At 39.2% G+C, this 16,365-nt stretch overlaps 1 protein-coding gene across 1 annotated transcript in view; it reads left to right on the plus strand.

Annotated features, from left to right (window-relative positions):
• The window catches only part of ZFYVE9 (zinc finger FYVE-type containing 9), a 54,649-nt gene that overhangs the window by 24,544 nt on the left and 13,740 nt on the right, over positions 1-16,365 (plus strand). The window contains exons 5-10 of the mRNA XM_058030744.1: positions 3,675-3,774; positions 7,569-7,745; positions 8,070-8,239; positions 8,975-9,098; positions 10,238-10,360; positions 11,528-11,683. Coding sequence (XP_057886727.1) covers positions 3,675-3,774; positions 7,569-7,745; positions 8,070-8,239; positions 8,975-9,098; positions 10,238-10,360; positions 11,528-11,683 — 850 coding nt within the window. The remainder of the gene's footprint in view (positions 1-3,674; positions 3,775-7,568; positions 7,746-8,069; positions 8,240-8,974; positions 9,099-10,237; positions 10,361-11,527; positions 11,684-16,365) is intronic.

Here is a 16,365-nt window from a genome sequence, read left to right on the forward strand (position 1 = left end):
GGACAAATATGGCTTCAGATTTTATGTGCAGTAAATTTTTTACTTATTTTTGTGTTTTAAAAAAGTTTATTGCTTGGATTTAATTGCTTCTCTGTAATGACTGAAACTCTGAGTTGCAGAAATGAATGCAGAAAATTAAAGTATCTGTAGATGGATAAAACATGCAATGATGAAACAAGGCCAGAAATTTCTATATGTTTTTTGCTTTTTACATTCTTCTGACAAACCTTGAGAAGAACCACCAGTGCCAGTGGGTTTTTTTTTGATTTTATGTGGGAAATGGATAAAATAAAAAATACCTCTACTCAGTAGACAAACTGACTCAGTAGACTTAGAATGGATTTATTTTTAGAAGCTTTTGTCAGCAAGTGTTTATCTGGGCCAAATTTGTACAAGTGCAGCCAAAAGATGTTGCAGAAAGGACTCACTAATAAATGCTAAGGATCACTGTAAGTCAAATAATACTTAGCACATGCTGCAAATTGCTTTACAGCCCTCAATTCCTGTATGATTGTGGGCAGAGAGAGACCAAAGCTTTGACAGACAAGTTCTGATGAATGTGGCTGCAGCGGCTTGAGAAATCCCCGTTCTCAGCTGTCTGCTCCTGCTTTCTGGCTTTTTTCCCCAGAGCAGTTCAGAACTTCACTAGTAAAGCCATTGCTCAGAGAGCAGATCGAGAAGCTGAAACCTCTTCTGGTTCCAGTAGTGGAAGCTTAATCACAGAAACAACCCACACCATGTGTGGTGTAGGAACTCCTGAACCACAGGGATGCTTCCACTGGTAAATGTCTGAATCTCACTAAAAGAACTGGGGAGACAACATCTTCAGCCCTTGCAGTTATTTGTTTCTAGGGGAAGTAATGGGATTAAATATTTTGAACACAAGATTTAGCACAACAGTTTCTGTTTAAGCTTTATTAGCATCGTGACAAATCATTTTAGTAGGGGTGAGTGTATCTGTTTCATTTGGGAATAAACACTGCATTTAAAAATAATTGAGTGGCAACTAGGAACTCTGGGAGTTTAATTTCAGGGCAATAATTGCAAAGTTAATGGATGATATGAACCATTTGGATTGATAGCAAGTAACACAGAGTAAATTTTGAGTTAAAATAAAGAACCTGATGAATGTGTGGACACATTCATAAATTATATGTTACATATTTATGTACCTTCTATTGTCAGATTAAATCATCATCTTGATAGTAAAACCAGAAGATTTATATGCAATCTTTTTTATTGACAATCAAAATGATATTTTTCTACTAAAATACTAAAAAAAATCAGCAATTCCTCTAGCAACTAATTCTTTAACAACTCCTAGTGAACCTGAAAACCCTAGTAACATAAAAACTTGCTTTGACACTGCTCTGTTGTTTTTTTATAGCATGATGTGCTGAGATAATGACTTGGTGATTGTTAATAACAAGTCTGACTTGTCATTTGTGCTGGATTGTGTTCCCTGCATTACTGCTGCTCAAGGCTGATGCAGCCTGAGAGAGGAGGTGGGGATGTTCTGTCATTGCTTCTGTTTTCTCTTTTAATATTTAAATCATTGCATTTGGGAGCTTTCATGAATGTGTTGTTTGAAAAAGGGTCCTAAATTAGATATTAATTTGTGTTGGGCCTTCATTTATGGTTGACAACATTGATTTTTCCATGTTCAATACTGAATGAACTTTTGACTGGAAGTTTTGCCCAGAGAACTGAAACGATGTCAAATGTCTTTAAAATATGCTGTGATGTTGTTTTAAATATTCCCTAGAATACATGTAAATTGGGTTAAGATATATCTGTAGAAATCAAATTTTTCAACTATATTTATTTTGTTTTTTAAACGTTTTCACGTATGTGAAAGGGTGGATTTTATTTTTGCATTAAAATTCCAGTCTATGCTTAATTATATTTTGTTTTTGAAATGTTTGAGTTGTCATAGTTAGAAAACATTAAAACTGGTTCTAATGAGACAGAGCTGAGCTTCTGCACATTTGTTTTTCAACTCTCGTGTTTAGTTCAAAACCTGTATTTGCTTATTTTGAACACTTGTCACTAAAAGTAGTTGTAATTTGGTTGATCTTTAACTTGGTTGAAATTTAATTAGGCTTAAACACATTTATATATAACCATCCTATGTAGCTTCTTGTCTGTATTACAGAAATAATGCTGCTGAAGTGATGGAATATTTTTTTAAATTTAGAAAGCATTATAGATCATAATAATGCATAGTGTATTGCAGAGATAATATCCACCCATAATTAAATTTTGAAATTCTCTCTTGATATCTGAACTCATTTGTTAGGCAGCTGCTGCTGTTTCCAGATCTCCTGAGTGTGACATTACCTTTCTGCTGGAAGTGGATCTTCATCAGTATCTTCATATCACTGGAAAAATAACCCTGAGGAACTACTGGGTTTTTAAAAATAAAGACAGTATAATTATTTAAAATGAATAAGCAATCATTAAGGGCATGTGTTCTGCAGGATTTTGAGAAGGCAGTTGCTGCTGTAGGATCATGTCTGCATGGAAGTGTGTTCTGGTGCACAAGCCATGCTCAGGTTTGGTGGTTTTGCCTGTCTGGAGGAAGCCTCAGGAATGTTTCCTGCCCAGGACTGGGGACTTCTTGGAGCTGCTTCAGGGGAAAAGGACCAGCCCTGCAGCTGCATCTCCACAGCACTCTGTGCTCCCTGGGCTTTGCCCCAGCCCCTTCAGCAGCCAGGGTGCACAGAATGCAGTTCCTGAGTTCTCCCTCCTGTTGTGATACTGTGATGTTTGTATTCATGTCAAAATGAGCTTTTTTATACAAATGGAGCAAGATTTTCTCTCAGTACTAATGTCATTCAGCTCTCTGAAATGTCTTGGTTTATGTGTTTAACACTTAAAACATTTTGATAATCACTGTCCCTCCTCAACCAAGGAACAGCTTGCTAGATATGAAGCGATTAAAGAGCTGGAGTTGCTGTCAGAATCACAGAATTATTTCGGTTGAAAAAAACCTCTTGAGATAATCAAGTCCAGTCTTGACTGATGACTGATCTCTACTTCGTCAACCAGAGCATGGCACTGAGTGCCACCTCCAGTCTTTTTCCTTAAATACCTCCAAGGACCTCGAGAGCATCTCTCTGGGCAGCCCATTCCAATGTTGAATCACCCTCTCTGTAAAGAAATTCCTCCTGAAGTCCAAAAATTCCTTCTAATGTCCAATTCTATGTAGATGAATTGTGCTGCTGCAAAGAATTAATTAAGTTTGAATTAATCTGTGCCATAGCAGTTTCTTTTATATATATGGAATACTTGTGCATTGAATTGCTATTTAATTCTAGGAAGTACTCATGCTTTTTCTAAGACTGAAGTTAATTGCCAAATTGTTAATTCTGTGAGGGATTGTAATGAGGTAGGTATTTTTTACCCCCATTGTCATTTATGCCAAACAAATTTTTATAACACTACAGTGCAGTATCAGGAACAAAATGTATTTATGTGTTCCACAAAATAATCATCAGGATTAGTAGTACAGACACCTTGGGTAGGTATTGGTCATTGTGGCTTTAATGGGAAAATACTGATTTTTACCTCTGTATTTTGCATTTCAAGAGCTTTGCAGACACCCAGTTGTGCAGGTCCATCAGTTTGTCCCATATTTGTGCACAGCCCTGAGCAGTTTCCCTGTGTTCCAGGTGTTTTGTGCTGCCTGCTGTAGCCTGAAGTGCAAGCTGCTCTACATGGACCGAAAGGAAGCCAGAGTGTGTGTGATCTGCCACTCAGTGCTGATGAATGGTGAGTGGGCAGGAAACTGAGATGTGGCACCTCACTGGCTTTGTGTGGAGCTGCAGTGAGGGCATTTAAAAAGAAAAAAAGAAATCAAAATACTTCATTTGTATGGGTAAGTATTCCAAAACAGTAAAGGTGCTTGAGAGGCTGGCATGGAATCCCAGTGAAGAGTAGAAAAACTGGTAAGGTTGCAGGGAGTTTGGAAGCTTTCATTTGGGAGTGCTCTACTAGGATTGCAAAAACTGTGACTTTGAGGTTGATTTAGAAGTGTATTCTGTATGCTTTGTTGCCTGAGCAGATAACCCACTACACATTTAGATGGAATGCCAAAGATGTGCATGATGTGCCTGTTCTAGATAGTGCACTATAGGAGACTGGGACAGTAGTATTTATCCACAAATTAATTCAGCTCCTCTTCTTAGAGTAGGAGGCCTTGTCTAAATACAGGTCCCCAAATGTGGACAGCTGAGCTTAGATGGTTACATTCACACATTCGTGGAGAGTGTCAAACCCAGGGTGGTGCTGTGGCTAAAAGCCTGGTGAGAACATGGGACACAGTAGAGAGGTCATAAGTAGTTCTGAAGTTCACGCAGTAGAACTGATAGGAATTTCTATCACCTCTGCTTGGTGTAAAGAAAAACTCTGGTTTTGGCCAGCAGGCTGTGGAGTGTATTTTGTGTGTTGTTCTTTATTGTGCTAACACTTGAGAGCTGTGCTATAAATATGGGCAAACACAGAGCACTCCCTTGAAGCCTGTGGAAATCTCCAGAACTTCCCTCACTGGCAGCTACCCCTGGGTGATGATCTATCCAGCTGAGTTATGGCCATGGCACTGAGACAGCTGCTGCTGGAGGACTCAATGTGCAGTTCCTCTGTCTTGAATTGAGAAAGCAGAGAAATTGGATTAGGTTGAGAGAGGACCCATGTGGGTGCTTAATTCATGAGATAACCTGTCTCAGTGAGAAATTCCAGGCATTTTGGCTTATTAGTGGGAAAGTGAATGGGTGTCTTGGTCCTGGGGTATAAATATTTATCTGGATCACTGAAATTTGATGCCAGAAGTGAATTCAGTGTAGAGGCTGGTCTGACAGGTGCATTCTAACATTCTAAAAGGTACAATGAGAAGTCAGAGAAATTCAGTCTCTAAATGCCAACTTTTCACTGTTGGATTCCTGTTCAGTAATTATCAGAATGGTTTATCATGGAATATCCATTGCTGTAATTATTTAGCTAAACTTTGGAGACTTTTAGCAGAGATTCCAACCAAGAATCAGTTAGGAAAATTGTGGTTTGTGTCAGCATCACAGAAAGTAATTTTGGCATTATCTTTACACATTACTGCCTAGTGGATTATTTGAGCTGTTTTCAGAAAGATCTCTTACTTTGTTGTTTGAACATCTAAACTGAACTTAAGGTCATAGCTTTACTTTTTCTCCAAAGAAGTTGAGTATTGGTTCAGGTTTGGTTGAAAGTAACTTAGTCTTGAGATGAGAATATAAAAGTAGACAGTATCTGTTATTAAACAAGAATATAATTTTCTCAGAAAAAAATTCAAAAATATGAAATGCTTCAAAAATATGAAACATTAATCACTGTGCAGTGGTAGGTTTTAATTATTAATAATTCTTTACTCCAGGCCAAATGTGTAAGGTGACAGGAAATTGTAGGTTATGGTATATAGAAATTAAAAACTAGTCCCAGTAATGATGCTGAAGAGATTCTATACTGTTACATTTTGAGATGGAGAAATGAACACATTTCAAGGTGTACAAGAACAAGGAATTACAAATACATTTAGCAAAAGACAGCTGGCTCTGTGCTGGTGAGTAGGATTAATTTTCATCTGGCGGAAGGGAAGAATCTGTAAATATTTTGTTGAAACCAAAGTGTTGTATCAAAAAGACATGATAAAACTGATCATATTATAATGATTTCATTTGAAAGCCTCTCTGTCCTGTTGCCAGGGCAGATGCACATTAATGGCAGCAGTGACACCAGTGCCTGGTTCCTTCGGGCCAGTGCTGTGCTTGCCCTGTCTGCCTCTGTTCCTGTCCCTGCTGCAGTGTTTCGTGGTGATGCTTTGGGTTACTTCACCTGTAGCCTGATTGCATCCCACCCCTCCTGGTCCTTCCAGTTTCTTTGTCAGTGCAGCTTTTGGGCCTTTTGTCCCTGTCAGTGCAGCAGGTTAAGCATTAATCTTTGCACAGTCCTGGAAGCAGGGGTAGGGACTGTAAAAGCAGTTATTATGTCACTTGATTGCTCAGAACCTGGTTTGTGTTTGACTGGGGTGTGAGGGGAGGGTTGTGTGTTTTCTGGCATGTTTCCATGGCCAGGCTATGTGTTTCATCAGTTTCCAATGCTAGTTTTAGTGTATTTTTAGTTGGTAGATGTGCTGACTTGGCACTTTGCTCCATTTAAAGAAGGCTTTAAGAATACTCTTTTACTTTTCTAATAAAGGAGCCCTGGACATGTAACTTTGTGCATTTTTAATACCTTCTTCTTTCAGGACTTTTACTATAACTGGTATAGAATTGCTGTTTAAAAACTGCTTTGGTTCAAGTAATTTTCTCCACTGGAATGCCAATACATTTTTTATTGACAAGCATTTCACTCTTGGTTTTGCAGGTTGATGGGGGGAAGCAAGAGGGTTTATGTTCTGTTGAGTTCTGTTTGGGTTTTTTTTTTTTTATCTTGTTATTTCCACCTTGGTTTTCTAACAATTTGCAGCTGAATGAACCCAAGGATGTAAATGCTCCGAGAGCTTAGGTGCCATGATATTTGTGCCTGACTCAAAGAATGCATTTATTTGTATTATACTAATATGATTGTGGCTGCAAACACACATGAATTTTCTGACATCTTGCTACAAACCTCCCTTAGACGTAAAAAAGAAGTAGCACTGTGGAGATGGTCTGGTTTACTCATTGGAGGAGATTTTCCTATGATGGATATTGTTGACAAAGAAGATTTTTGTGTTACTTTTTGGCCAGTGGGATTAAGGCTCAAGTCATGCCTTCCAAATTAATAGCATAAGGGTTTTTTTAGAGTTAAGAATAAAAGCTGTTGGTCTGCACACAACTTCCCTGGACATAAAGAAATGCAGGGTGCTTTTTATCATAAATGAAAGCTGAATCTGCTCAAGTGTTTTGTGGGTTATAAAAACATCTATTTATCCATGCATTGTAATATACATATATATATATATATATAGATATATATTTATGTACACATTGACTATTTTCAATTGAATCTTTGCTGAGCATTGCTCAAGTCAAAGTCAAAGAATAAAAGTTGTTGATCTGTACACAACTGCCCTGGACACAAAGAAATGCAGAGTGCTTTTTATCATAAATGAAAGCTAAATCTGCTCAAGTATTTTGTGGGTTATGAAAGATTTGTAGTAAAAACGTCTATTTCTCCATGCATTGTGAAATATATATATATATATATTTACATACACATTGACTGTTTTCAATTAAATCTTTGAAGAAGAACAAAATGAAGCACCACTCAAGGAGTGACACACATCAGGAGCTAAGCATCACTCAAGTCAAAGTGTATTTTAACCCTTTTCAGAAAATACTTCTTTTTGGACTAATATTTTTATTGCACAGGGCCAGTGCAGTTTCTCCTTGTATTTTTTCTTGCTTAATTGCAGTCTCCTGGGCTGTTACATGGAGGGAATGTTTTTTGGGAGGTGGCAAGGTCCATACTGACAGCAGCTGAGAACTTAACACAGTGTTTTGGACTGTTGGATACCTTCCTCTGTGTTGATGGCTCTTGTTCTTTGTTTGCTTTAGCTCAAGCCTGGGAGAACATGATGAGTGCCTCAAGCCAGAGCCCTAACCCTAACAATCCTGCTGAATACTGTTCTACTATCCCTCCTTTGCAGCAGGCTCAGGCCTCGGGCGCCCTGAGCTCCCCGCCTCCCACTGTCATGGTACCTGTGGGAGTTCTGAAGCATCCTGGAGCAGAAGGTAAGAACACTTCATTTTCCTTTCAGTTTACCTGTAGGAAGAATTTGGAAGGAATATCTGCACTTCATCCATTCCAAATAATGGCTGATGCCAGTGAGCTGTTCCTGCCCTCAGCAGGGACATGAGGTTTTTCAGGACATGTAAACTGTTCTCAGTGGTTGTGTCTGTACATGATGCTGCCATAGGGAATGCACTAGGAGATGTTTAAGTTCCTTCCAATCCACATTTTTATATTTATTTTTTCCATTTTGCTGTTTTATACTCAGATTTTCCTGGGCAGTGTTGCTGTGAGATGTTAAATGCTGGTTTTTGTGTTCTCTCCAGTGGCTCAGCCTAGAGAACAAAGGCGTGTTTGGTTTGCTGATGGGATTTTACCCAATGGAGAAGTTGCCGATGCAGCAAAGCTGACAGTGGCTGGGACAACTTCCACGGGAACCTTAGCAGTGTCTCATGATCCACCAAAGCCCATGGCCAACAACACTTCATCAGCAGAAGTAAGGAGTATTTGGCATTCAAAATCCTGTGTTTGCCTTGGTTGTGAGTGGTCTGTGAGTTGCTGTGGTGACTGCAGTAAGACTCATGCAGGAAATCTGCTCAGACTTCTCTTAGTATGTTGCATAGCAAGTGTTGTCCTTATTTGAATGTTTGCAGAGTCCTGAAACAACCATATCTTTCTAAATGAAATGAAGAGGTTTGGGGCAAAGCTCTAGGAATGTTTGTTGTGTGTATTTCTTCCAGCTATTTGGCTGTACAGCTGATGTGTGAAGGATGTTTGTGTAACACATGCTTTAAAAAAGGTGAGTCGTGGTCAGTAAGGAGTACAAAACAATAAGATTATCAGAAGAATATTCTGTCACAAAATTAGGTATGCAGGAAAGTGCAGATAAAGTTAACGATGTTAAGCCCACCATACCTCATGTAAATGGAATTGAGACTCTGCAAAAAGTTCAAATGGGCATAGATGCATTATGATTTTGTGAAGAAATGGGTATACATGATGTTAGAGAAGGGAGATGCAGGCTCTGAGCAGATTTTCTATCAGTAGTTCACATACAGGAGACATCACATGATCATCTGTTGTTTCACAGCCAAATTACTTGGTGCTTCTGTTTCTCCAGCAGACACAGACTCCTTCATGTACATCTGTAATAATTTAGCCAGCCAGCTCTTACATTTTTATTATTATTACTGTTTTAATGTTGTCCTTCCTTGTTGTTTGCTTCTTGTAGACTGATAATGGCTCTGTATTCTCGGGAAATATAACTCAGGTTGGCAGTCCTGTTGGCAGTGCAATGAATCTGATTCCTGAAGATGGTCTTCCTCCAATTCTCATCTCCACTGGAGTAAAAGGAGGTGAGGGTATAATTTGGCAGCCAGCTTTTATGCTTACCAGATGCAATAACCTAGTGGCTACTGTGTTTATTTTAAAAATAAGATGCTGGCAGTGTGCTGAGTATTGGAAAGAATTCTCAGTAAGCACTCGTGGGTAAATGTTGGGCCACTCCTTTGCACAATTGGTCCCTATTTGCATCCAGGAAAAGCCCCACCTTGCAGTGAAATTCCTGTAACAAGTAAAATATGAAGCAAAAAATTAACTGCAGTCCAGAAACATGTGCTAATTTCTTTGCTAATCGGACTGTGGGGAATGTTTCAAAGAGAGATAGGTTTTAATTAGTCTTTTGAATATTCATGCTTCCCTTCTCTGAAATTCTGTTGGAACATGGGCTCTGTCTGAGGCATCCCCAAGCACTGCATTCAACAGCACTATTGCACATCATTGCCACAGTGCAGCTTTTAGTCATTGTGATATCCCTTTATAAAGGATCCAAAATGAGGAGCCTTCAGAAAATTAAAAACTAATTTTGAAAAGATTAGAAAATGTGTATTTGTTTATGTGAAATTGCTTTCCACAGTCTGATTCATGGCATCCTTTAGTACATCCGTGGAATTAACTTATTTTCTCTTTGGTTGTTTTATTCCTATTAGATATTTTGCTGACACAGTGCATTTCTAATGTTAAGTTGGAAGTAACCTTTTATTTCAGAATAGTGTCAAAACCAAAATGTGAGCAGCATTTAATTTCAGATCTATTCCATCCTGTATTTGCTGTTTATGGTAGTTTGGGACTGATGCCCTTCAGCCTTGCTGTGATTTAAATAACAATTCTTAACTTCTTAGTAATTTGGGATTTCAGTTGACATTGTGACACATTTTTCAATTTGATTTCAATTTTCTCCTCTAGTTGATACAGAAAAATAGTTATTTTTCTGAAACAAGCTGCACCTTTCTAAATGATGTATAGAGGCTATCTCTGAAATTGTTGAAGTTTGAAAATAGTAGTCTAGGAAACAATCACTTAAACCGGCAATACTTATTTAAGTTTTGTCTAAAAGGTCACAACAGTAAAAAAAATTGGAATTGGGGTTATCTGATTATAATGTACAGTCTGTACCAGTAATTTATGGATTTCATTGTGTTTGTTTCTTTTGTAGACTATGCTGTGGAAGAGAGACCTTCTCAGATCTCTGTCATGCAGCAGCTGGAGGATGGTGGCCCTGACCCTCTAGTATTTGTTTTAAATGCTAATTTGCTGTCCATGGTAAAAATAGTGAATTGTAAGTGTTTATTATTAAATAAGTCTTAGTCTATGAGAGGGGGAATGTTATCTAGATTATTAGTAGGAATAGCAGCATTTTTATTTGGTAGGATGGTCTCAGAAGAAGTATACAGCTTGAAAACTGTATTGAGCCATATTAAGTTAAATGTCAAAAGGCCCTTTTCTCATGATTTAGGTATCAGTACAGATAATTTTGTGTAGAAAATAGAAACTGAGCTGATGGAGCCTCTAGTCTCAGGTTTGGAGATCAATGTCCCCTGTAGAGCTTAGTAGGGCAGGGTATTTTATCACCCATTTTCCTTTGGTTGCTTCACTCATTCCCCTGTCATCCCATTCCTGGAAAAAGCAGATGGGATCCCATGACAGTGCAGAGGTTCCATTCCATTCCCCTGTGCACCTCTTGTGTCCCTTTCTGTCCTGTGTCTGTGTGAACCTGTGCTGAGGGAGGAGTGGAGAGGCACAGGATGGCTTCTCATGCCAGTTCCTCAGCTGATCTCTGCTGGATAGAAGCACCATGGAGAAATTGGGAAGGACAGTTTTGTATTAATAAATTGTTTATAAACCTTTCAGCATGTCTTGGATTGCAGTACAATGTTTTCCATATGTATGAAAAGGTAATATATTGTAGACACAGGTTTTATTTCAACAACTTAGTATTCTCAATAAATGAAGCTCAGAGCATGTATCATTACTAACATCCCTGTGAAGCAGAACAACACAGTGAGGTCTCATGGAGACACCTGACATCCAGCTCTCCATATTAAGGAAGATATCCCTGCTGGAAACTGTTTTAGCTGTCAGGATCATGGTGCACACAGCCAACAGCCTGGCCTGTTCCCAGGCTCCTTCAGTCACATTGAAATCCTGTCCTTTCACTTGAATACAGAAACTGCTAAAAGTCTGCTCTGTGGTGTTAATCCCGAGATCTGACTGGGAGCTGTAATACTCTGGCTCTTCCTTAGCTGTAAGCTGGGAATTACTGAGCTGCTCTTGTTTTGGATGTGCTGCCCTCACGGTAACAGATGTAGGACGTAATTTGTCTGTGTGACAGATAACACAACAATACTTGCTGTAAAACTGCTCCTTGCAGGTTTTGTCACTGCAGTGAAACGTAGGGATCCTTTTTGCAGTTCTGCTCTGCTGATCCGTGTTTCCATCCGTGCAGATGTGAACAGGAAGTGCTGGTGTTTCACCACCAAAGGCATGCATGCCGTGGGGCAGTCGGAGATCGTCATTCTCCTGCAGTGTTTGCCTGATGAGAAATGTTTGCCTAAGGATATCTTCAACCATTTCGTGCAACTTTACCGGGATGCCTTAGCAGGTAGGAATGCTGTCTGTTAAAAATGTCAAAAATCATACAGGGTTAGATACTTTTTGTCACAACAAATGGCTCTTTTTGAAGAAACCAAAAATATAAAGAGAGAATAAGGATCAAAGCTGATAGGGGGATGAGTTGTTGGTTGTTAGTATTCAATGTCCTAGTCATCTCACCAGATAAAATGCTGCTAACCTAGGGAGCTGCTCCAAAGATCTTCCACCTGGAAGAAAATGTTGAGAATTCTTGTGGATAGTATGTTCAGTATCTCCTGACCAGGTAGTTCAGAAGTTTGATTCTCATACTGCCTGTGTCTGTTACTACATTATGGAGATCCTATTTATATTTTAAAATATATATGGATATGTGTGCCTAGAATTAACTATAGAGCATTTCAGAAATTATCCCTGAATTTTGAATTTTTGTGTCTTGATTGGAAGATTTTTATATAAACCATTGCACATTTTGCATTTACTAAATTAATAGGCTTCCACTTCTAGGTATTACTGTTGGACCTTAGAATTCAAAAATCCTTGCATAAGGAAATATGCAAGTATTTGGTTCCACTCATCAGAAGATAAAGCTTGTTTTCCACAGGTGAAATTGGATCACATTAAGGTTATGTGCTGAAAATACATTTACAGGAGGTTCTGCTTATCATTCATAATGCCTTTGGAGTGATTGAATCCGGTACTTTAATAAAATAATGAAAGATATTTGTTTCCTGAAATATCTTTGTACAGTAAAGGTCAGCTTGTCCAGAGAGGTTGCCAGGTTCAGAGTGTATTATCTCATGTCATAATGGGTCTTGTGTGCATGGCAAACAACCACTGTTCTGAACCTCAATTCATTTCCTTTGTCTTATAATGATGTTATTCAGAGGGAGATAGATGTGAAAAATTGCAAGCATGTGTATATAAATGTGTATATATGTATATTGCAGATATAAATCCAGCTTGGTGCATATATTGCTATGAAGTTCTGTATAATTGCACTACAGAAATACATAATTTATAACTCCTACATAATGTATTTGGAATTCTTTTAGTACTGTAGTGGTAGTAATTTGATATCCTACAATTCCACTGGTGCAAAGAGCTGCTTACTATTGTACAGTTGTTAATCAGAAACCCAATGTTGCTGTTGAAGAATTCCACTGTGTGTTTTCTTTTGGTAGGATCTGCTGTGTGTTGTGTTTCAGACATGAAGGATGAGTAGACAGACACCTTCAGCTACTGCATAATGCCTGCAGCTTTTGTAGATAGTGCACCTTGATGAATTCCCAAAGCACTTGGGAATGCTTTTTCAACATCCAGCCTTTTTTTCTCTCCAAGGCACGCGTTGAGAGGCAGAAGGATCTGTTAGCATATTTGTAACTTGGCTGCTTTAAACATTATTCAGGCAGAGAGGAGGTGATGCTGTAGGGGTTTCAGTTTGGTGTCTGTAATCCCTTGGAAGTGGTTAGCAGTTCTGCTCTTGTAGGTGGAGCCGTGCTTTCCAAGCTGTTCATTTCAGAGGTACTGCACCTCTCCTGGCAATGAGATGATTTAGACATTTAGAGCAAACAAGAATTCCCAGTAGAATTTAGAGACTTTTTAACAGCCTGCCTCACCATTTCATTTTTCATTATATAATACATTGGCTTAAATATATTCTGTATAAGGAAACTGAAGTAAATTCTGTGGATGTTTTTTATTTATTTCCTTTAGTATAAGTTTTCTTAAAAACAGTAATAAAATAAATATACTGTAATAAATGTACTGTAAAAAAGTACTTTTTATTGGAATGGAAGCAAGAATTACTTTTTATGTTGTTGATACTGCTTTGAAGTGATTTTAGATTTCTTGGTCTTGTTTTTAGCGGGAAAACACAGCATCCCTTTTTGTTTGTTGGATTAAAGCCCAGTCCATAGCAAATGATTTCTTCATGAGTCACATGAATTTAGAGCTTGAATTCTGTGCTCAAGCCTAGAAGCACAAAATACTTGTATGTACTTATGCCTCTTCCCAGGTGTTTCCTCTTTGCTGAATTGATAACTTGTTCTGGAGGCAGAGTCCTGCCCTCTGTGCTGGGTGTTGTTTGCAGGCTGCCTCTGGTAGGATAGCAGCAGAGAGATTTTGCAGGAAAAAATGGTATTTTTCACTGTAAACTATATACATATGAGTTATAAAAAATAAAGTCAGTTAAGGCAAGTATTTGTTGCTGCTCACTTTTCATCACTTTGCTTTTCCTCTGGCCCCTCTGTCATCAAGCTCCCTGCTGTGTTGCTTTTCTCATTTTGAAATTGGAAGCTAATGATTTCTGTTGTGGTTGTAATAGTTGCACTGCTGTAGTAGTAATCCCATGATTATCCTTGTCTGTTGGCTATAAGCCTGGCAGTGAATGGGAAAATGAGGACTTCTGTCCATGTGAATGGGGACTTTGAGGCAGTTGGATGTGTTAATGTAGTGCTGCCAGTGATGCCCTAGTGCATCAGCTCTGTGCTGCAAAACAATAAAAGCTACTGTTACTTTTGTAGTGCAAATGTAAATCTGGCAACTGCCTGAAATGGCTTTGACCCTGGTTTTTGGGGATATTCCTTGTGAGGGTGGTTCTATCCCAAACACAGTTTGTGCATTTTTACCCAGTGTGGTTTTAATTAAGTGTGGTGGTAGTTAATTGTAGATCTGTAAAGAAGCCCATGTAGATGTTCTGAATAGAGAACAGGTAAACAAGTAATACAGTCCTGCAATTGGTCTGTGGAAAGGTGGAGACAAAATCAAACTTCATGTGAGGTGAGTGAGTGATGTTAGGAAGGCTGCCACAGAGTAGCCTGAGAAAGTTTTGGATGCTGGCAGCTGCTGCTCTCCCTGGTAGTAAGTGAAGCATTATGCCCTTGGCAATAGGAGGAAGTTCTTTCCAAATTGCTTTCTGATGTGTTTCAGTAAAGAGATGCTGACCATGGCCAGAACTTTGAGTGTGGAGCTGATATGGAGGTTTTTTCTCAGTGTTGGCATCTGCTACAGATGTGTTGGGGCATCAAGGTACATTCCTGGCCTTGGCTCTTCTGTGGCTCTTGGAGTGATGGGGTTTGTGTTCCTTTTCCAAAGGAAATGTGCTCATTTGCTCTTGAAGAAAATCCGTCTGGCAGGATTGTTCACAGGTGAATATTGCTTTGCATCTCCTGCTGCAGGACTGGGGTGCTGGGGTTTTCAGGATGAGAGCAGAGTTTGGTACATGGCAGTTCCTGGCTGTTCTGGCTGGAGTTCCCCAAGCCACAAATAAATGCCTTGCCTGAGTTTGGATGCCATTACCTTTTTTTGATCTGGAATTAACCAAAAGATGGGAAGCATACATTAAGAATTTAACCTCACTGTTTTTTGGTAAAAGTACCTAACTGGCTTCACTACTTATTAAGGGCAATAAACAAGTGCAGGAATCTTTTTTTTCCCCTCATTTACCTTTCCTGGTGTTTTGAGGCCAGAAGGGATTGCCAAACTGCTATACAAAGCACATTGTTCATCATGGAAAAATATCTAAGTGAAGAATTCAAATCACTATGGATAAAAGCATCTTTTTTTTTCTGGACAGCTTTGTAGGGATGCTTGAGATTTAAAGTCAAGGATAACCCAGTATAATTGAGAAGAGGATAAGTACTGACCTCCTGCAGAACTACTTTAGATGCATCATGCACACTTAAAGCACTTCCTAAATAATGTCAGGTGCTGGAACTTAATATATGGAAAGGCACCTTTCTGCTCACTCTGAGATTGCCTCATTAGAAAGGAAGTTGTGATATGTTTTAAATTAAATTACATGCTTTTGCAAAGGATAGTTATTTTTGAAGGTTTTTCTGACGCCTACACTTTCTCTACAAGCCTCTGAAGCAGTTCTGTGCTTAAAATGTGTAATGGTGCAGTGGGTTTGGTTTGACAATGTCAGGCTGGGAATAGCAACTTCTCACTGGGGCCTTGGCTTGGAATGACCTTCAGAGACAGGGCAGGACAGACTGACAGCCCCTGGTCAGGGCAGAAATGTTTGAGAGACAAGCCCAAAGAGGCTTTTTGACTTGGTTGTGCTGACTGAAAAGGGCACTAAAGAAGTGTGTAGGAAAACACTTGCTTCTTCCCATGCTGTCCACATCCAGACTCTTAAGCTGTTATAAATAATGAATTGCAGCACAGCTACCTAATCCCAGTAATTTGTCCTCTTAAAGCGGTGGCAGCCTCTTGGATCTTGCACTGTGCAAGCTGCTTGTGTCAGGAGGAGTAATTTATGGTGCTGTGGCTTATGGAAGGAAAGGGCTGAACAGCTGAGTTGCAGATTCAACTCTGAGGGCTTTTTCCACGTTTCTGTTGGCTGAAAAATTATTATTGAGGCATCCCAGGCGTGTGAGCCTTTGAGGCTCCATCTCCTCAAAGAGAGAAAATAAGTAGTCATCCCCTTCTGCTGCAGCACTTGGCACCAGTCTCAAGTGGAAATGTCTGGTTGCTTTGTCATTCCAGTGGGCAGTGCCACACATCTCAGATGCATACAGGATTGTACAGCTGCACTTTGCCTGGCCTCTCACACACAGAAAATCCACAGAGAAGGGGGCAGAACTCGGTGCAGTTTGGCACTTTATACACGTCATACACTTGAAGGGTAAAAAGGATTATTGTGATCATGTTGTTGGAGCTGAGAACCTCACCAAGTAACTTTATTATCAG

This window comes from Melospiza georgiana, chromosome 9 (assembly GCF_028018845.1).
Source record: "Melospiza georgiana isolate bMelGeo1 chromosome 9, bMelGeo1.pri, whole genome shotgun sequence".
In the NCBI taxonomy this organism is placed as follows: Eukaryota; Metazoa; Chordata; class Aves; order Passeriformes; family Passerellidae; genus Melospiza; species Melospiza georgiana.